At 34.5% G+C, this 23,139-nt stretch overlaps 1 protein-coding gene across 1 annotated transcript in view; it reads right to left on the bottom strand.

The window, feature by feature from the left end:
* Nucleotides 1-7,273: 7,273 nt before the first annotated feature.
* KDSR (3-ketodihydrosphingosine reductase) overlaps nt 7,274-23,139 on the bottom strand; it is a 53,821-nt gene continuing 37,955 nt past the window's right edge. Inside the window, exons 7-10 of the mRNA XM_074279027.1 lie at nt 20,438-20,521; nt 15,144-15,227; nt 13,256-13,357; nt 7,274-8,380 (exon numbers count right to left, since the gene is read on the bottom strand). Of these exons, the coding sequence (XP_074135128.1) occupies nt 8,258-8,380; nt 13,256-13,357; nt 15,144-15,227; nt 20,438-20,521 (393 nt within the window). The 3' untranslated portion in view covers nt 7,274-8,257. The remainder of the gene's footprint in view (nt 8,381-13,255; nt 13,358-15,143; nt 15,228-20,437; nt 20,522-23,139) is intronic.

The raw sequence follows: 23,139 nt of genomic DNA, 5'->3' as shown, positions 1-23,139 counted from the left end.
TTTTTAGGTTTATTCATTGACTTTCTAACTTTTAAGTGCATATTTACTTCATTAATCTTCTTTTTCTATTTTGTTAAATATATGATTGTGGGGCAGCTAGGTGGCGCAGTGGATCGAGCCCTGAAATCAGGAAGACCTGAGTTCAAATGTGGTCTCAGATACTTAACACTTCCTAGCTGTGTGACCCTGGGCAAGTCACTTAACCCCAGCCTCAGGAAAAGAAAATAAATACATAAATAGATAGATAAATAAATAAATATATGATTGTAAGGAAATTATTTTTTCCCTGAAGACTGATATAACTGCACTGCAGACATTTAGGTATGTTTTTTTCATCATTATCATTTCCTTTTATAAACAATAAACACTATGATTTGTTTTTTTGATTCACTCATCATTTATTTCATTGTTATCTCTATCTGTGTCTGTGTTTTTTGTCTGTAGTCCTGAATCAATTTCTACTTTTATTGCATTATGGTATATAAAAGATTAATTATTTCTACCTCTTTACATTTGTTTATAAGGTCTCTGTGTCCTAGTACATAGTCAATGTAAAAAACTCCACATGATGCAAATAAATATGTAAAACTAGCAAATAAATGTTAAATTATGTAAATAAATATGTAAAGTTATCAAAAATAGCAAAATTCTTTTGCTATCACATTTAGATGCCATATATTTTTAACCCATTTCTCCAGAAATTTGCTCAGTTCCACATTTTCTCTACTATTTATCTTTCAATTAGGTTTATTCAAAACTGATAGAGGAATATTGAAATTTCCTATCACTTTTGTGTTTGTCTATATCTTTTTGAAGCTCAGATAATGTTTCCTTTAAGAATTTGGATGCTAAAGTGCTACTACTGGGCTTATATCCCAAAGAAATACTAAAGAAGGGAAAGGGACCTGTATGTGCCAAATGTTTGTACTAGAAAATGAATGGATGCTCATCAATTGGAGAATGGTTGGGTAAATTATGGTATATGAAGGTTATGGAATATTATTGCTCTGTAAGAAATGAGCAGCAGGATGAATACAGAGAGGCTTGGAGAGACTTAGATGAACTGATGCTGAGTGAAATGAGCAGAACCAGGAGATCATTATACACCTCAACAACAATACCGTATGAGGATGTATTCTGATGGAAGTGGATATCTTCGACAAAGAGAAGATCTAATTCAGTTCTGATTGATCAATGATGGACAGAATCAGCTACACCCAGAGAAGGAACACTGGAAAATTAGTATTAACTGTTTGCATTTTTGTTTTTCTTCCCAGGTTATTTTTACCTTCTGAATCCAATTCTTCCTAATCCAACAAGGAATTTGGTTCTGCACATATATATTGTATCTAGGATATACTATAACATAGCTAACATGTATAAGACTGCCTGCCATCTAGGGGAAGGAGTGGAGGGAAGGAAAGGAAAAATTGGAACAGAAGTGAGTGCAAGGGATAATGTTGTAAAAAATTACCCATGCATATGTACTGTCAAAAAAAAGTTATAACTATAAAATAAATAATAATAATAATAATAATGTGGATGCTAAGATATTTTGAACATATACATTTATTTCTGATATTGGTTTGTGGTTTATGTTTCCTTTCAGCATAATATAATTTCGTTGTTTATCTTTTATCTTTTTTTAATTGTTTAATGTTTGTTTTTGCTTTGACAGCAGGGTGAAAACTCTGCTTTTTTTTTTTTAACTTTTTTTTTTAAACTTTACTTGATGTATACATTTTTCCCATCCCCTCAGTTTCATTTTGTGAATGTCTTTTGCTTTTAAAATGTTTCTTGTAAGCTACAGATTGAAAATTTTTGTTTTCTCATATAATGTATTATTCTTTTTAACTTTATTGGATTGTTGAATTAATTTACATTTAAAGTAGGTTACAAACTAAAACAAAGTAGGGCTTTGTTCTATGGCCTAGTGTCCAGGAAACTACTCCATGGATTCCCTTTTTCCATTGGGTTTACTACCAATGCAATACCAAGTAAAACAAATATTAGAAAGGCTATTATCCCATGGCAGGGCTCCTTCCTCACAATTGATCTATATTTCTCTTGTTGACCTTTCACTTTCTGCTGAATTTGCCTGGAAATCTCCTCCTTATGCCCATGTTCTTCCACTTTTCCAGTTGCCTCCCAAGCATTCCAACTTCCTCCTAGGACAAATAAACTTTTAAGCACCAACTCTACTAGGCTTCACCCAATGTGGAATCCACATCTCTTTCATCAACTTTCTTTCCTCAGAGGAACATTCATCAGAGAACCCCTTTCTATCTCAAAAGTCAGGCTCTTTTCTTTCTCCTTTTCATTCTTTCCACCCTACTCTTCATAGGCTCTTCTTTTCCTAAAACCACAGAGGCCACCTTCCTTTCATGGAAAATCCTTGAGTAGACCCCAGTACATCACACACTCCTCTTAATCCCATTCCCTTCTCTTTTTTATATACCCTTCCATGTTGTAATATGAATTAGCATCTGTCCACGATAGACGCTGTGTCTACTTCACTGTTAGATCCACCAGATTTCTGTTTTTCAGTCACCTTTTGTATATTTAGGGAATTTTTTTAGATGTCTCTGTTGTTATTCTGTTGCTATTATTGTCCTTGTCTGCTGCATTTATTCACTGCTTTTGCATTTCTGTAGTTTCATGTTTGAAAATCAAATAATCTCTTCAGTTTTGATTATCATTTTTAAATACTTCAAAATATTATTTTCTTGTTGATCACCCATCTTCTCTCCTATATGGCTAAGCTTGAATTTGCAGGATGGGTCCCTCTGGCCTATCCCCAGAACACCATTGCTCTTCAGAACACCTTATTCCATTCCCTTCTCCATTTTTCTAATGGATGCTGAACAGTCTTGTGTTATTTAAATGTCTTTTCTTTTTTGAATTTAGAGATCTTTCACCTGATGGCTTGCTGAATTTGTTGTTTCTAAAATGAATTATTAAATTTAGCCACTATGTGTTTTGGAGTTTTCAGCCTTAAAGTTTTTTTTTTTGTTTTGTTTTGTTTTTAATCCTAGAGGTAATCTATGAACTCTTTCAATTGGAATTTAATTTTCTATGTTAAGAAATTCTAACAATGCTCCTATTATTTTCTTATTTATAGCATTAGGATTTTTTCCTGTCATGTTCTTCTGGAAGCCTTGGGTGGATTCCACACATTCTACCTTTGAGATCAGTATGTTTTACTTGCATCAGGAGTACATTCTCTGTTAATATTTTTTTCCTTCTCTTCTTGATTGTCCTTCACTTGTGTGTGATTTGAATTCCCAATCTATTTTTCTGTCTTGTTTCCTTGCTGAGGCTTGCCATTGCTGATTGATTTTTTTATTCTGCTGTTTTTGCAAAGTAGGACATAAATCTAGCTCATATTTTTTTTTTCTCTTTTAAATCAGAAACAGCCTATTGTGGTCCCATGGTCTCCTCACATTCACCAGGGTCCTACATCTCTTCAAGTGTTGCATTGTTTTCCTTTGTTTTATAGTATTTATTCATTGATGCCTAAACTTGTTTATTACACGTAGAGACCATAGTTCCTACTATTGTCACAGTTTTTTCTTTTGATTTATTTGTTTACTTATTTGAGTTATGATCAAGATCTGAGATTTCTTCTTATAGAAATCTTTGGTAGCTTCAGTTAATTTTTTCATAATTATTTCCTTCCTAATCACTCACTTCTCGATGCTCTTCTCTCTAATCATGGTTTCACAGGGAGCTTGAATTCACCCCCAACCTAGGTCTCTGTTCCAAATGACTTTTGACAAGTCAGATATAGCTCCAGCCCCATGCTATGCTCTTTCCTCAGGTTTGGTAGTTTCCCAAATGCATGACATCCTATCTTTGTGAATTGTTTCACTACCTCAGTTCCTCAGGGTTCTATACACACACACACACACACACACACACACACACACACACACACACACACACACGTGTGCGTGTGTGTGTGTGTATGTGTGTGTATATATATATATATATATAGAGAGAGAGAGAGAGAGAGAGTTATTATGTGTATATATATATATATGGAGTTATTATGTATTTATAGCCTGTTGCTGATTGTAGTCAAATAAGAATGGAACAATTTGGCAATAGGAGTTGAGGACATTTTTTTTTTTTTGCATTTAAATTCCAAATCACTGGATTCTGAATTGAAATTGAAAATTTTTCTTTCCTCTTTCCCATTTGAACTTCAATAAGAGATATAAAAACACAGGTCAGAAAATAGTAGTACTATACAGTTACCTCATGTTTTGCATTTTCTTGTGCATTGTTTAATTCTCACAACAATCCTGAGATGTAATTTAAGCTGGTGGATTCAAGTCCTGGTTCTCTTCTACTAACCAGTTGTGTGAGTTTGGGCAAATTACTTAATCTCTGATCCTCAACTTACTCCTCTGTAAAACGGGCATAAACATTCTTACCCTATCTTCCTTACATACATATACTCTAATACATTTATATAAACTTTAATATATTTTAGAAAAGTGAACTCAAATTATTACCTCCATTCTGAAAGAGTAAACAGTCTATAAGATTTGTTCAGCATCATGTATCAAACACACATGAATTCAGATTTTCTAACTTCTAGTCTCACATTCTACTTTCTTGGGAGAGAGAAAATATAAATGTATGAAACATTTACTGCAACCATATTGTGAGCTTATAAAAAAAATGCCATACTCTTCAAGTGTTTGGAATGCAAAAGGTTTGATAGCACAAACATTTTTATTGTGCTCAAGTATTTAAAGAAAGCACCATATGCATAAAAATAAACCCTCAAATCTGTAAACCTTATTCCCCATTTATTTTTTGTTTCTGAGAAATACAAGATATGAAAATTAGTTTACATTTCTGGCACAAATGCTCATGAAGCAGCAAGCCTCAGTTCTCATATGTATCAAAACCGCCATGTAAATACACCCTTATCAGTTTAAAAGTGTGTAGAATTTTCACATCAAGAAAAATATAGCTAGCCATTCCCTTCTTTTCAGACTTAATAAAATATCAAATCTATTGTTACTGCTTCATTCTACAGTTATGAACAACAAGGAGATTTAGGATGATTGGAGTTACAATATGATTAGTGTATACATTAAATGTAATGCCTCCTGGGAATGATAGAGGAATGGGAAAGATACAATGCATCAGACTATAAAAAAAAAAAAAAAAAAAAAAAAAAGTAGAAATTTTGAAAGTTGGTCACAAATGGACATCATTGTTTTACAGAGAACATGATGCAACAAACATTAAATCTGTAGTTCAGACAATAATTGGGGGGGGGAGTTAATTTAGTATCTATTTTGCCTGGTAGATATACACAATCTATTTTTTTCTGTCCTTGTAACTTCACCAAAATAAAACTTTTATCATCAATTGCCTCAGTCAAACTGAGACCTATTAAAGACCTTAGTTTTTAAAAGGCCAAGGTCTCTCACCATCCAGGGCCATCTCCAATAGTCCTGATCTGTATCTTGCCATTAGAGCCAGATGGCTCTGGAAGGGAAAGTAAGGCTGGTGACTTTGCACAGCCCTCCCTCATTTAAATCTAATTCATTTGTATGCCATAGCATCACCTCCTATTCAAGAATGAAGGACAAACAAAAACAACTTTTGCCATCTAACCTACTGGAAAATATTCTTGAAAGGATTATGCAGAAACTGTCAGTGACATACTGAATATAACGAAAGATAGAATCTGTAGTAAACATGTAAGAATTACTGTCATTAGGATATCAACCTGCCATGATCTAAATAATAGATTATTTTAGATTTTCTTCTTCTATCAACTGTGCAAATTATTAAACTGGACAAAAAAATGGAAAATAAACATTTTTCCTTTAAAAATCAGGAGTATTTTATATCTCTCTCCAAAATAAATGGTTCTCTAAACCTCACGTAGAACTTTTAAGACTAAATGCAATCAAAAGTTTTTTAAATAAATATATATTTATTATAATAAACCAGTTCAACTCAAACCACTCAGAACTAAGGACTACAGAACTGAAATTCTCATAATAAACTGTTACAGATTATCTAGAGAGGAAAGACCAGCTTTTCAATATAACTATAACTGAATGCCTTTTATCATGGGCACAATTTAGCGTATTTGCAGGCATAAAATGAGATATCTGAAGGAAGGGGAGCCCTAAACAGATGGACACTATCAAAAAAATCTGGCTCAGGAAACTTGAAGAAAAAGGCTAATCAATGTTATGATAGACTTTTGCCTACCTGAGCCAACTAGGAAAAAAAATAGAGCTATAACCTTTAAAAAATCCTCAAGCTTTGGTTGAAGTCAGACCCTTTTAATGATACAGCTGTCTATTATAAGGAATACATATGTAACAAAGAAGCCTAATATTTCCTTTAAAATATCACTTCAGCAGATCTTTTGTCACGTATAACTTTGCTTGGTCTATAAGTCATATCTCTAGACTACCCTGGATGCCATGACTAAGAAAGTATTATTCTCACCTATGTTATGAAGTCACTGCAGGCAACCTATATCAAGCTATTATGGATTAAAGGCATTCAACACCATTTTATTTTAAAATTAAATCAAGAAGTTCCAAAGATCAAAAGCAAATATTTAATCCCCTCCCCAATTTTGCTACAAGTATATATGTATATCTATATACATATACACATATATATGTTTTTTTTTAATTTTTTTTTTTTTATTTTACAAAATCCTTTCTATGTGACCACAAGAAGAGGCCTATTTCCATAAAAGTAGAATCCAAATGGCCTTGCTACACAAATGCACCTAGGAGAGGACTTTAGGATGAAAATGAAGACAAGAGCCCTCCAAATGAGAAGAGCTAATAATGGCCAGTATGAAACAAGCAGCATTTGCTAAAGCTCATCATAGGCACTTACTATGGAAGTCCATTAAATGAACAATGGTCCTGCTCATTGGAAACAGCATTCTGGGGAGCAAGGGGGTTGTTGGAGATAACAGCTTAAAAAAAAGCATTGCTAAGGTAGGTTATGTAAGCATCATTAACATATGGTGCAAAGGTAAGGTTCTCTCTTAGGAAAGTGTGGGTTGTCCAAATCAATTTTTAGAAAAGTGCGGCATTTAGAAAACTGTTTTGCCCGGTTTTAACAGATATATGGCAAATCATGAGCCTCATCTCAATTAATAAATGGTATCCTAAGGAACAAAATTGATCTGTTCAATCTTCAGCCTTTTTGAAAGTTAAATATATGCCACTGGATGAATCTCAAAACTTGTTTTAATCAACACAAATTCTCTATTAAATTTAATTTGTTTTTTTTGTAACTATTACAGTAAGTATCTTAGAGAAAAGTGAAGAGAAAAGGAAATGAATAGGATAAAATGGAACTATGAATTTCAGGTTATGGCTATTTAAGATATTGTAAACAATAAAGTTTCTAAAATTTTATTTTTTCTTCAAAAAAAATATGCCTTTTCACCATAGGTTAGTAGAGGGAAATTTCCCAAGCATTTTAACTTGGAGAGGAATTTTTGTAAACTCTCTCTATGAAATATTTGTCTTTTTAAGTTATGCTCTGTGGCACTGCCCTGCTTACCCCCCCTTTCCCCAGTTCTTCTTTCTCCCATTTTGTAGCTGTGCTCATATAGCACGATTTGCTTCCATTTAGGATCATCAAGAGATAGTGCTGCCATTTAACATTTTCTCATCAGGAGCAAATAGAAGCATGATGGCTGTATTGTAAAAGTGACAAAGATAGGTGTTTAAACCTACTGCCAATGGGAAAAAATTGTCATGAATCAAGTAAGCTGAATTTTGAAAACTATCCTAGAAATTAGTTGAGACCTAAACAATTAAAAAAAAATTTCATGACTTTATATGCCATAAAATTCATTTTTGGTCTCTATCACCACCAGGAGTAGGGGAATGGGGAAGGAATAAGAGAAAAGAAATAAACATTGTTATTCTGAATTACCAGCAAGTAACCCAGTCCAAAGTCCTATTTCCTCCCAATTCTTGCAGTCTGTCATTTCCCACACCATCATCTCTCTACCTCAGAACCCAGAGAATCAATAAGTCTTTATCCTTATATTTGCATAGTATTAATATTTCCCAGAATTGTATTTTTGTCTTCTTGCTCTCATCCAGGTTCCGGAAGAAGAAAGAGCTTTTCAAACATGCATCCCACCCACTTGCACAAGAGTCTATAGGTCAGATCCCAGTTAGCAGCAAGTTGTCCAAATTGTTGAAAAACCATTCTCTGTTTTTCAGAATCATGATCAAGCCGTTTTGTCCACAGTTTCTTCAGACTTTGCCCTCTGGATCATACATCGTCGGATGATGCTATCAAAACTTCCAAGATAGAATAAAGCAATGGTGCGAAAAAGACCCATGGTAACTATCTGAAAGAGAAAATGGGAGTGAGGGTAGAGATTGGGTACAAGGGAAGTGACAGAGTCTTCAGCTCATTCACTAGCTCATTTCAAAAATGCTTTTAAGGGCATCCTTACATTGGACTGGGTGATTTTCTCAGGTACATTTCTAGTTTACTTTAAATCAAAGAAAGCTCTACTGAGAATTTCAGTTGTAAAAACAACATTCACATAAACTATAAAAAGAGGAAATATATTTGTCATCTCTCCTCCTCTGAGGTTTACTCTTTCCAGATTTATTACTCAATCTAAATCTTAGAGGGAATAAACTGAGCTCATAGGTACCTTCTTTCTCAAGGAATTCAATATTCCATTATTTCCTTCTCTAATGTAACTCCTGCTTGTTTACCAGGGAATCTTAACATGCTGATATCTACTCACATTCTCTTAATTCCTCAATTCTCCCATGCCCTCAACTCTTGTATCCTCCCTCCCCACTCCATCTCAGTTCTACATAAGGATGTCTGATATGTAAGCATGTGTGTTTGGACAAAAATTTTGTTTATGTATTTTTAAAAGGTTGTAGCATTGCCAAATAGAAATAACAATAGTACTACTTAATAGTGTATTTTTTAAAGATTAAATGATGTATTTGTTTTGCAAACCTTAAAGTACTATGTTAATACTAGCTATGATCATTATACACTTCAACAATGATACTGTATGAGGATGTATTCTGATGGAAGGGGATATCTTCAACATAGAGAAGAACTAATCCAATTCCAATTGATCAATGATGGACAGAATCAGCTACATCCAGAAAAGGAACACTGGGAAATGAGTGTAAACTGTGAGAATTTTGTTTTTGTTTTTCTTCCCAGATTATTTTTACCTTCCGAATACAATTCTTCCTTTGCAACAATAACAACAAAATTCGGTTCTGCACATACATATTGTACCTAGGATATACTATAAGATATTTAATATGAATGGGAATGCCTGCCATCTAGGGGAGGGGGTGGAGGGAAGGAGGGGAAACATTTGGAACAGAAGTGCAAGGGATAATGTTGTGTAAAAAAAAAAAATTACCTATGCATATGTACTGTCAAAAAAATGTTATAATTATAAAATTAATTTAAAAAATAATAGCTATGATGATGATAAAAGTCCAAAAATTTCTTTTCTTTCAGATCATAATCTCCTAGCATCCTATTTTCCCCTTTCCTATTTAATTCCTAAAATTATTCTTTATTCTTATGGGAACTTCTTATCCTTCCATCTTTCTCCCAAGTCAACATCTCTATTCTAATGTCATTTTCTTCCATTTCCATTTTTGACCCTCGTGATAATTAGTTCAATACACACTCCCCATTCTTAAATGCTGTACCCCCTTATTCCATGGATGCTTATACCTGGCCAAATTCTAACCCTGGATTATTCCATTTTCCTTTTCCACTCCCATCATAGGCTACTTAACAGATTGGGAGAAAATCACCCAATTGAACTAAGTGTACTACAAATTTATGTTATTTAAACTCAACTGGTCTGTCACTTCAGTAAAAAAAAAATTCTTTTGAACCTATCTAATTTATTCCCCGTTCTGTTCCCCTGAAGAGCTTTCTAAACTTAGCCTCAAATTTCTTATATTATCTTCTGCCCACCTCCACAACCACTTTTTCAGCTGAGAAACTAGAGACTATTCAGGATGAACTTCTCCCCTTTCTCTAATATTCCCAACTCTGGATACCATTTCCCAGTCTCTGCTTTTCCATCTTTAAGGAAGAGTTTAGCCCTTCTTCTATCCAAGACCAACCCCTCCCCCCATGCACCTTAATTTCATCCCTTCCATTTTTTCCATCAGACTGTACCCTCCCCCACCCTCCTCTTTCTGATCTTCAGGATCTGTATATATTAGTTCCTTTCTGCTCCTTAAAAAATCCCTTCATTAGAACCTACCATTCCCCAAAGATAAGATCTCATAACTTTCTATCCTTTCTCTATTTTCTTTCCTCTCAATAATTTGTAGTGTAGCTTCCAATCTTATCACTCAACTGAAGCTGTTCTCTCCAAAGTTACTCATAATTGCCAAATTTGATGGCTTTTACTCAATCCTCATCCTTCTCAAATCATTGTTTTATTTGACCCTACTGACTACCCTCTCTTCCCAGACACTGCCCTCTGAGTTTTCACAAAATTCTCTTAGTCCTCTTTCCGATGGGATCAGTTCTTTCTAGTCACTTTTGCTGGCTGCCCATCTGTGCCCCCTAACTCTGGATAAACACCAAGATTACCCTGGACCCTCTTCTACTCTGACTCTCTACCGTCTGTTGGTGACTTCATGAGCTTCAATGACTTTAATTTCAAAGTAGATTTCCAATAGGCATCTTAAATCATGTCCAACTAAGAACTAATTATCTTTCCCCAATATATAGCCCTCTTCTGAACTTTCCTGTGTCTTCTGAAGGCACTACCATCTCCTGGGTACATTCCTCAGAAATATACTATACCTCATTCTCCCACCCTCTGTATATCTAGTTTCCAAATATTGTGATTTCTCCTGTTATGTCTCTCTCATCCTTCCCTTTATCTTTACTCCCATAGTCACTATTCTAATTCAGATCTTTATCACCTCTTGCCTGGATTATTGCAATATCTTTACTACAATGATTGCTCTCTGGTCATCAATCTTATTTCCCTTTTACCCAATTCACAGACTCTACCTGTAGATTGTCCATCTTTGACAATGATCTTTTGCCTTAACTTAACAAGGGGCTGGGGCAATCAGGTGGCACAGTGTGGAGTCTGGAGAACCAGAGTTCAAATCTGGCCTCAGACACTAGCAAGTCACTTAACCCTGACTGCCTCTTGTTATGGGCCAGAACTCTGACCTTGAGACAAGGATTCTTACAAGGTAAGTGGAATTGATGAGACAATGATTATCTAGTTTAGAATGGGTCAGTATGATTGATTTAATCTTACAACAAATAATGGTTTCCTAGTGATTAGTTTATATTATATTAGTTTAATTTATACTCACTGTGGAGCATATAAGCAGAGACTAAGAGCTACAGAGGACAAGTGCACTAGGAGCTCTTGGAGCCAAGGAGACAGAGACTCATTTCACCTTCAGTCAGGCTCCTGGTAGCTGTCCTGACTTCCTGCATTTCCCCTACTGAGACCAAGGCCGGTCTGAAAGGCTCTCCAGAAAGCTGCCCAACCCCAGGAAGCAGATAATAAAGAATCTGGACTTTAACACCTGGTTGTTCTAGTGGTGATTGTTCTGCTGGAAGGCTACTCCAGAGATCCCAAGAAAACCAAACAAGAACATTACAGCCTCCAACAAAACAAAAAAACTTTACAAAGGTTCCGCAGGTCATTCCCTCACCATGCCCCATTTGCTTTGCACATCTCCCTTCTCTGTCTCCTTCCTCCCTGTCCCATTAGAATGTGAGGGCAAAAACTTACCACACAGTACCTGAAACATGGTGAGAACTTAATAAATGCTCTATCTGAGCTCAGCTGACCTGCCTGCTATTCCTCACACATTATATATCACCTATATTTTTGTTTTTAAACTGGCTGTTCTTCATGTCTGAATTGTATTCCTTCCTTATCTCCATCTATTAGAATCCCTTCTTTCCTTAAAAACTCAGTTTGAGGATCACCTTCCACATTAGGCCTTCCCAAATCCTCTCAAGTTGTGAGTGCTTTTGTTCCAAAATTACCTTGCATTTATTTTTACATACTTATATATTTACATGTTGATAAAGAAATGTTTCTGTCTCTGTATCCCTGAAGCCTAACACTTAGAAGGAACTTAATAAAGGCTTGTCAATTGGTAGACAGATTAAATGAAGTATTAGGGTATTAAAGGCCCATTTCTTTATTGCTACACCCAATCTTACAAAATATTATTTGGATTTGGGGGGATTTTGGCTAGGAGGCACAATGGACAGAGTACTGGGCCTCCCATCAAGAAGACCTGTGTTCAAATATGGCCTCAGATTAGCTATGTAACTATTATTACTACTGTCAAAATAGTACCTAGCTGAAATAATATATGTAAAGTGCTTAGCACAGGTAATACATAGAAGGTGCTTACTAAGTCCTTTCTTTCTTCTTTCTTTCCTTCCTCCCTTCTTTCTTTCTTTCCTCTCCATCTTTAGTGTTATCACCGTGTCCAGCTTTCCTAATTGAATTTCCAGTCTCTGGTCAATGAGTACAACCATACAGCCTTCCCATTGTTGCCAATTCCTAGCAATACTACATTTACCATAAATGCACAACTTGTAAGAATCTATGGTAGAACTTGCTGTTGCCTATGAGCATCAAGTCCCATCTCCTTCCTGATTTTAACAACAATAATAATAGCTAGCATTTACACATAGTTTAGTTTAGAATTTGATCCTCACAATAACTCTGGGAGGGTAGTGTTATTATATTATTATCCCCATTTTACAGATGGGGGAAATGGAGTACAGAGAAGTTAAATGACCTGTCCTGTGTCATATAATAAGTGCCTGATATTGAGTGTGAACTCAGGTCTTTCTGACTCCTCCCAGTCCCAAAGTCCATAGCCCTTATAGATAGGATACAGCTCAGTAATTTCAAATGGATGGAAACTCCCCTTCACTTTTAAAGGACCTTCAGAGAAGGAATTCCATGGCCGCAGATAATCCATTCCACAGAGTCTTATAATGTTCATTAGCAGTGAACTTTCCCTGTCTATTGCTGTCATATTATAATTTAAAACTATTTCTTCTTTACTTCCCTGGTGGAAACAGAAAAGAACTGATCATTCTAATAAGAATCCTTCATATTGTTATCAATGCTTTCCTCAGCCCTCTGTCCTCCAGGCTTAAAAGTGAAATGCCTTCTTCACATACTGACCTATCCAAAACTTACCTGCTGAAGACCTTCTGTAATAGAAGTTACTGGTGACATTCCACAGGTCAGTGATGACAGCATGTAGCCATCTGAGCCAATGGAACTATTAAAATTTCCTTGCTGGAAAATAAGAAAAGAAGGAGTAGTTAATGGCAATAGCAGCAAGACACTTCCTCCTCACTTCCCTCGTCAATTCATGCTGACGTTGGCTAAAGGACAAAAAACTCTGAATTCCCATTTATTGACATCTATTTCTTTAGGCAAGCTAAGGTATGGATACACACACACACACACACACACACACACACACACACACATACACACACACATCTTTGTGCAAATAAATCTTTGGCTGGCTCTGTGGACAGTGTCCAAGTGTTGAGAACTATTTAGGGTCACTTTAAAGCATTAGGACCATTAGCTCTAAACTTAAAGTAAAATAAACAATCCCTTTCTGGGATAAGAAATAGTTATAAGTTTTAGCAGTGGTCATCCTTTTTGATCTCTGTGCAATGTTAGTGAATCCCTCCTCCTGAATATACTAGTTTTCTTCAGGTCTCATGACACTGTTCTCTCTAGTTCTCTCCTTTCTAACCAACTCTTTCTTCACAGGCTTCATCATCCATGGCTGCCTTCTCTGTGTGGGAGAGCTATATTCTCGGTGATTTCATTAGCCACCATGGGTTCCACTATTCAAATCTATGAGAATAATAATCTACATATACAGTTTTCTCCTTTTTCCTATGTTCCAGTTCCACTTCATTACCTGCCTGTTGGACATTTACTTGGATAGTCCCATAGGCTATTAACCCATAAACATTCCTAGTTCTCTTCAAGGCTCATCTCAAGGGTCACTTTCTTTAAAAGTCTTTTACCGACTAGTTCAGTTGTTGGTGCTCCCATGAAATTACTTTGCATTTTTAGAATTTGTATTTATTTGTGTATGAGCTGTAATCCCAAGTAGAATATAACTCCTTAAAGGCAGAGATTGTTTCTTTTTGAATTATATGGTTTATCACCTACTACACTGCCTGGCAGTGAGTAGATACTTAATAAATGCTTATTGAATGGTGCATTACAAAGAATTCTGGATTTGAAGATAAGGAACATGGCTTGAAGTCCCAGCTGGCTTTGTTCCTTGGATAAATCATTTAGCCTGTTCAAGCCTTAGTTTCCTTTCCTATAAAATGGGTTTGAATTAGATGATCTCTAAGGTTCTTTCAGCTTCAATTCCATATAATTCAAAAAATATTTTCTGATTAATTTCACTGTCTTGATTCTTCTCGTAAACTCAAGTCCAAGATAATTTGACTAGTATATAGCATTATAAGCCCTCTCTTATAGTGAACTAACACTGCTTCTTTGGAAAAATCCATCTGCCAAAAAGAAATTATGAGCTATCCTGAAAATCTATTGTATCTTATAATTATTAATTAATATTCAGGAAAATAGTAATGGATAATTTCAGGAAGAAAGAGACATTAGACTATGAGTTGAATAGAACAGTAAACCTCTGAATAAAAAAATTGCTTTTAAAAAAAGCAGATATATAACATATGATATCTATAGTATGTATGATTTTTAACAACTCAAACTCTTTTTGTGTTTCAGATTACATTATACTTTTTTCAATGATCTTGGATTCTCTAAAAACTCTACTGACAAGCTGGTTTTTGATGTAAAGAAACACTGGGTTTATAATTCTGTCAGTAATTATTAGAATATTCAAGAGAGAAAGAATGGCATCTGATATTAAATATTATGAATTCTATTCCCTTCATAAGTTAAATCATCATTAAAAACTATATACAATTGTTATTTATGTTTTAAAATAAACTTGGAGTATATATCTAAGCATGTGGTGTTACCAACCCAAGGAAAAGAAAAAAATAGAGATTTTACTTACTGTGGCATCTTTGACAATTTGTTTTGCCACCTGTTCTGGTTTGCAAAGTGATGAGGTCTCTGAAATAAGTTGAGTCTCTAAAGGCTTAGGAAGAAGAAAGTATATGTGTCAATATCATTACAATGCTAATTAAAAAAAAAAGCTGACATTACTTTTTCTAAGTACTTTTAAGTTCTCATTTTTATTAAGTTCTTATTCAGGAAAATGTCTGAAATTTATGAATGCCTATTCCTTTATAGTGATTGTAAAATTCAACTCAGGGGGTAGGATGAAGTAAAGTGATGTCCAGTTTTCTACAGTATCTGGTCTAACCCATTCCTGAAAGGTGGTGCTATTTACCAAGGTCATTTACCAAGATAAGAGGTTTGTGTGAGACAACCCACCACAAAACAAACAACTCTAAAACCATATATGCTTGGAATGGCATTATTTCTGCCATCAGAATAGCTCTGATAAGAACATGTATAAGAATAAAGAAATTTGGAACAGAAATGCCCAACACAAGCCTTATGGCACACATAGCTTTAAATCATGCTGTGCCAAACTCTCAAAAGCAGCTAATTATACAACTGAAGATAAGTGCATTTAACAACAATGCACTTTATGAAATGTTTTGGAAGAAAAAAGCTAAGTCATAGGACTTAGGTAACAATTCCTGAGGATGCAGATTCAAATTCAAATGCTGGCTCTTTGGAAGATGCACCAATTTTAGCTGACTGGTTCTAGTACACAATAATAGTTATGGAGTTAATTAGTTTTCCAGCAAAACTAGTGGTCATAAAGTTGGCTAACTAATTCTCTATTAGACACTAATGGAATTAGTTAACCAGATTGCTAGCACATACTAGTATGGTACCTCCCCAAGAGCTCAATGAACCAATGGAGAGTTTTCTTTACCCACAGCAACCTGTGCAACATTTTGCTGGGGAAAAGAAAGTGCATTTAAAAATTTATCCTGGAGCCTGAGTAAAAATGAAACTCTCATGGATTATTATCCCCACTCCAGAAACAAAAGTCTATTTACTCATGTAATAAATCTGCTTAGATGAGCTTCTCTAAAAACAGATTAATCTGTTCTACCCTTAGATAAGACATCTGGATTAAATTTAAATGGTGCATAAAATGAAAGAGATGAGGGGGGGGAAGCGGGGAAGTGGGGACAGAGCAAAGTTTCTAAACTATAAATATATCTTACAATTGCTCAGACCATGGCATATTAAATGCCAATTTTCTTTTAAAGACCTTAAGACTTATTAAGGATTCTTATAAAATAGCAAGAAAATCAACATGAATTTCATAATCTAAAGTGCTAAGGACCAATCACTTCAGAGGTAATATGGTATGTAAGAAAAAAATTTAACAGAGTTGGAATCTTGGCATCAGAATACCTTCTAGTTTTTGTTTTGTTTTGTTTTAATCATAATCAGCTTTAACTTTCTGGACCCCGGTTTTCTTTTCTATGAAATTGAAATGACAATACTCTCTGCCAAATTTGAGAGGATGCTGTTAGGATCTTTCTCACAAATTTTACTTTTTTAAACTATAAAATACAAATTATTATTATACCCCAAAATATTTTTTCCTTAAAAAATAGCACTGTAACTTTCTAATCTCTGATTGGATTTTTATTTTTATATAACCACCAGATTAAATAGAAATTAAATGTATTATTATTTTTATTCCTTCTTAGGCTCAGGAAGGCTAAGTTATGATCTAATTAGTAAATGTATGATCTAATTAGTAAATGTCTGTATGAACAGAGTCTAGGTGTTTTGACTCAAGTGCTTGTTTGTTTTTTTTTCTTTCATTATAATACATAGGGTGGGATTTCGGGTTTACAACCATAAAAAATAGCCTATTCCACAAGAGAATAAGAGAATTCAAAATAGAACAGAATATTTTCATCCCATTCACAAAAGACTTGTGGCATTTGAAGAAAAATGGACTATCTGGGATTCCTAATAAAAGTTTCAAGAAATATAAAGGACTTCAGACAATCTGTAAACTAAAGGGAAAGAATACATCCAAAACCTAACCTTAAAGTGAAGTATAACACCTTGTTCAGGCAACTGTGATCCTTTCTAATGACACAGTAAGTTTTTTTTTTTTTTTTTTTTTTTTTAGGTAAAAAGGTTAGAAGAAATGCAGTTATATAGTTGCTTTCACTCAGACATGACATTATTACTGTTCCTGTCTCCATTTCCTTAGTCCTGAATGTCTGGAGGCAAGTTCCCCCTCCTCTTTGTCCCTTAAAATCCTTAGTCTCTTTTAAGACTTTCAGATGAAGTCTCCCCATCATTAGTTTAACTTAACTCTTACTTCATTGCAAAAGACCTCTCAAGGAGTGAGAGTAGTTACATGGCTGTAATGAAAAAAATAAAACATCAATAAAATAGAGCAATAGACTTTTAAAATTATAAAATAACACACCAACTATGTATTATTTTGATGACTTTGAGGTTCATATAAGAAGTTTGGAGACTATGCAGATGAGGCACAGTGGTGGGGACAGACTTTTTTGTGGCCTTTCTCATAAAATACTAAAAATAATTAAAACATTTTCTTTGACAGTACATATGCATAGGTAATTTTTTTTTTTTTTTTTACAACATTATCCCTTGTACTCCTTTCTGTTCTGAATTTTTCCCCTCCCTCCCTCCACCCCCTCCCCTAGATGGCAGGCTTCCCATACATATTAAATATCTTATAGTATATCCTAGGTACAATATATTACAAAATATAGTACAAAAATTAATAAAAAAAATACTAAAAATAAATTGGAGTCATCAGGTACCATACTGTTAGTTCTAGTCAAATGCACTATTTGTGTGTGTGTGTATGTTGTTGCTATTGCTCAGTCATTTCATTCATGTATGACTCTGTATGGTCCCATTTGGGTCTACTAGCTTCCAAAGGGAATCAATGGAAAGATTAAGTGTAAATTTTTTAAAAATGGAGAGAATAGAATTGATTTCCTTTGCCATATTTTATATTTTGTTTTATGATTTTTAAAATATTATTCAAAAGAAACGTTCATAGGCTCTACTGGATTTCCAAAGGAGTTCATGATGGAAAAAAGAGATTAAGAACCTGTGGTATGGAAGATAAAGAGCTAGCCAGCTTTGGAGTCAGAATGACTTGTATTTCAAGTCCCGCCTCTGATATACTATTGACACTGTGATGGTAGCCAATTTACTTCAGTTCTCAAATGACCCAGGCAACTCCTTACAATAAAGTTACAAAGCTAATACAGATTTTATGGTATGCATATACAAATGCACATATATGCATGTGTATTGTGTATATTATGTGTATAATATTTTATATATACAGATATAAATATATACACATATATACATAGTCTCTAATATTTGTGGCAACAATGGTAATATATTCATTTAGTCAAAAAATGTGAGTATATAAAGTAGTAAAAAATAAATTTACAATTTTCAAAGTGTTTCCCTCACAATAAACCAGTGAGGAAGGCAGTGTATTATTATCTCCTTTTTACAGACTGGGAAAACTGAGATCTAGTCTAGAGAAGGTAAGTAATTGGTCCATGATCACAGAACTATCGAATGCAGATGTGTCCCATGTTTCAGTAGTCTACAAGAGGAATAAGATCTAGTTCCTGCTCTAAAGGAGCTTACAGTATAGTAGAGGAAATGTAATATATGCAATACAAGTACAAGATAAAATGTGAAAATGCAAGAAGAACTATATGAATATGTGAGTAGTATGAGAAGTCAGGGAGGGAGAGCTTACTTCTTTCTGGCTAAGGGGTACCTGGAAAGACCTCACTAAAATCAGAAGAAGGGACAGGTGAAAGGACAAGACTGAAATATAGGTGTGGGAGTCATGTATCTGCAGGAGAGGAAGCCACCAAAGCAAATAAAATTAACCAGAGGAGAGGCTGGAGAGAAAGAAAAAAAAAAATAGAACAGAGATATGAAATCTGGGGAATAAAGACATTTAAGAGTAGGAAAAGGAAGAGGAACCATTCGAGAAGACAATGAAGGAGCAACTCAAGTAAGAGGGAAAAAACCTTTCAAGGATCAGGTGTCACACAGTGTCAAAAATAGCCAAGAGTGAAGCAGAGGTAGATTGTCCCTTAAGAAGGTTCTGAGCAAACAAATTATTTGATTTGATTCAACAAACACTTAATATATCTCTGTTTGTGCAAGGCACTTTGCTAGATGTCAGAGATAAAAAACCAGAACCAAAACTATCCCTGCCCTCACAGCCTATATGTTATAGGAGGGATGTAACATGGACCCAAATAACTAAATACAAAGTAATTCAAGAAGGAAAAGCATATTAAGATTGGAGGAGATCAGGGAAGTAGTCAGGGAGGAGTTGACACCTGAACTGAATCTGGAAAACAAAGATCTCAAGAGGCCCAGAGAAGGAGAAGCTGCCTTCTAGGGAAGAAGGACTGCTTATACAAATTCATGAAAGAGGGAGAGGGAAAGTCAACTTCAGGGAATGATTAGCAATCCTGTTTGGTAGGAAAAGAAGGAATCTAGAAAAATTTACAGGGCCTGAAATATCAGCTTGAGGAGTTTATAGTTTATCTTGAAAACTTTTGAGTGTAAGAATGACATGGTCAGGCCTTAGGAAGATTATTTTAGCAGCTATGTGGATGATATGTTGAAAAGAAGAAAAACTGGACGTGGAAAAGATGTTATATAAGTTGAATTGACGAGATGTAGCAATTGATTGATTTTGTTGGGAGGGGAAGTGACCAAAGATAACCTCATGGTTAAGGTCTTGGTTGATTATGAGAATCTTCATCAGAAATTTGGAGAAAAGGCAGTTTTTTCAACAAACACAAAACATTTCAATATAGAAAGAACAAAAAAAGAAAAATAATATGAAAGTGTGAACTTCTGCTACAAGGTAGTTAACAAAATGATTCCTTGTATTCCTTACTGAATTTTTTTGTTTTCTGCTATGTTTTTAATGTTTTTTAACTGATTGTTTGAGACATATTTTTTTTGAATCTTTATCATTAGTAATTAAAACAAGATGAAATCTAATTCACTATGATTGCTATTGGGCTTTTTAAAAAAATCAACTATGTAAGTGAAAGATAGATCAAAAACAGTTCATGTAACTTGCCCAGAGTCACATGGCTAAGAAGTATCTGAAGCTGAATTAAAATCAGATTTTCCTGACTCTGGGTCCCAAACTCTATCCACTGTACCATTTACCTGTCAGAAAAATAAGAAATCTGATATATTAGAAGACAACATCAAAACGCACACACAAAAGTAAATAATGATAAATATTACCTTTGTTTTCTTTTCTTCTGCAAAACCTGGGGTGTCTGTATCTGGTGGATACGCAATTGTTATATAGATGTTATATGGCTTCACCTGCATTTTAAAAGACAACATTTATAAGTAAACAGAATACAGAGACTACAGTTTTCCAAATTATATGCAGATTTTCATATGCTGTATGTAAATACAAATAAATATGATGATTCTCAAATGATATTCAAGGTTTGCTGTTTAAGAAATGGCACTGCTGAACCAAGATACCATTTTCTCTGAGAGGTTCATTCTGGAAAGGACCATACAAACAGTCATCATTTGATATTCTCATTCCAACCTTTTTAAAATAGAAAACAAGAGCCCCAAAGTACAGAAAAAACATCTTTTGCCAAAACCTCCCTAAAGCCCATGATTCTCATCCCTCTTCAAGGAAGAATCAAAAGATGGAGAAGGTGATTCATCTATGCACATTCGACATGAACACTCAGTACATGCACAAAATAAAAGCTCAGATACATTCATAAAACCACATTCTTTCCAATCTCACTTCTCTTTTCACTAAGACCAGATAGACTCATTTTTCCTACCCTCAGGCAATATGCTGGTTTCTCTTGACTAGTTTTTCCCTAAAAATCTGCTACTAATTATCATTTTAATTTCATTTTACCTGTGTAAAAAAAAAAAAAAAAAAAAAAAAAAAAAGGAGAATGAAGTAATTATGTCCTAGCCTTCACTGCTTAGGGAAAAGCCCGTGTAGTAAAAAGAAATCCGAGCTAGGTGGTACATGCTTATAATTTCCACTATCAGGGAGGCCTCAAACTGGCAAATTGTTCAAGCCGAAGAGTTCTGAGTTACAAGGTGTTAAACTCTTCTGTTGCCCAAATTAATATAGCAACAATAAGGTGAGTCCCCAGAAACAGAGAGTCACCAGGTAGTTTAAGAAGGGCAAACTGGCTCAGGTCATAATTAGAATAAGTTAAAACATCTTCAACACTCAGCAGTAGGATTTTCCCTTTGCTGTGCTTGCAGCCTATAGCAATCCCTCCACAAAAAGCATGCTATGATAAAGGAAGAGGCAGCAAGGTATGGTAAAAAGCACTAAATGTGGAATCAACAGAAATTCCACTGGTTACATTAAAATTTTTTGAAAAATCAACTATGGAAGTATAGGATTATGGAAACATAGCTTGAATGGAGTTCATGGACAAGTAGCAGTCTCAGATGCTTCAATTTTCACCTGTAAAGTGGATATACTAATAGCAACTACTTCACAGAATTGTAGTTAGAATCAAATGAAATAACACAGCTAAATTTTTTTTGCAGATCTTTAAAGCACTAAATAACTGTCAAATATTGTTATTGTTAATGTTTTTATTATTGTTATCAAGACAGGCTAGGTACATTCGCCAGATACTCCATGTTGATATATAGACACTGATATATTTCCATCCCTGAAAAAAATATTTCCAGGATCATATAATCATCCTTCAATAGTTTTTCCTCAGAATAAAACCCTGACCTCAAACACATTTTCCTTTACACATTCTTCAGGCAATCTTATAGAACAGAAACCCATATACTATTGTCATCTTTCCTGAACTATTTCCTGACCATGAGGTCTCCCAGGTTTTCTTCTTCCTTCCCTAAATTCTATCAATCTAACTCCTTCATCGTGGAAGGATTTTCACATTTTGAATATTCCCTGGATATAACACTAGACTACCCTTCTCTAGAATACTTACATAGAAAGGTCTTTACCTACCATAGAATATATTACTTCAGATACCTCAAGTCAATAAGATACTCCTTTTCTAAGAATTTTCACTATAGACTGTCTTCTCTATATTTTGCATATCTAAATGAATATATGAAAAAGCATTCATCAAGTGCTTCAAATAAGTCAAACTCTGTTCTAAGGGATGAAAATACAAAATGGAGTGCTTTACCTTCAAGAAGCTTACATTCTAATGCAGAAGAAAATGCATAACAAGGATTGATGGCAAGGAAATAAGGGAAGAGGGTAGGACATGAAAATGGCCAAACTGAAGACAAGAAGATATGATCCTAGGGAGAAGAGAACTGGGTGACTTAGGTCCTCTTAGGCAGGCTTTCCAATGGTCTTGCTTGAAAAGGATGGAAAATGGACAGAAACAGAAAAGAATACAAACTATATTAGTCCTCTGGCTAGTTTGTTTCTTTAGTTGTTTAACCTAAACCTAATGAGAATTTTTAAAAAATAATCATGGCTCCTTCAAAGAAGATTTTTAAATTTTATTAATTAATTTTGCTAGATTTTTCTCTTTTTAAAAAATTCTTTATTGTAAGGGATATGGTTGTCTAGGAGAGGGAAAGGGAAGAAGTACAAGGGGAAATCCAGGTGATACAAAGAAAAAAGATGTCAATAAAAATTCATTTTTAAAAAGAACTAAACAAAAGCTAGAAAGTAAAAGAAAACTTTATATAATTCCTAAGAAATGAGTTAAGGGGCAGTTCAAATATGGCCTCAGACACTTAACACTTCCTAGCTGTGTGACCCTGGGCAAGTCACTTAACCCCAATTGCCTCAGCAAAAAAATAAAAAAGAAGAAATGAGTTAAGAATTAAGGGAGCAGAATTAGAGACTTTAAAAGAAACGATAAAGGACCAAGGAGAAGTCAAGCCAAAAAACCACCCCTTACTCTGGACCTGAGTTAATTTATCTGTTTAAAAAGATGGTG

Source organism: Sminthopsis crassicaudata, chromosome 1 (assembly GCF_048593235.1).
Source record: "Sminthopsis crassicaudata isolate SCR6 chromosome 1, ASM4859323v1, whole genome shotgun sequence".
Lineage (NCBI taxonomy): Eukaryota > Metazoa > Chordata > Mammalia > Dasyuromorphia > Dasyuridae > Sminthopsis > Sminthopsis crassicaudata.
This window is presented reverse-complemented; position numbering and strand designations above follow the sequence as displayed.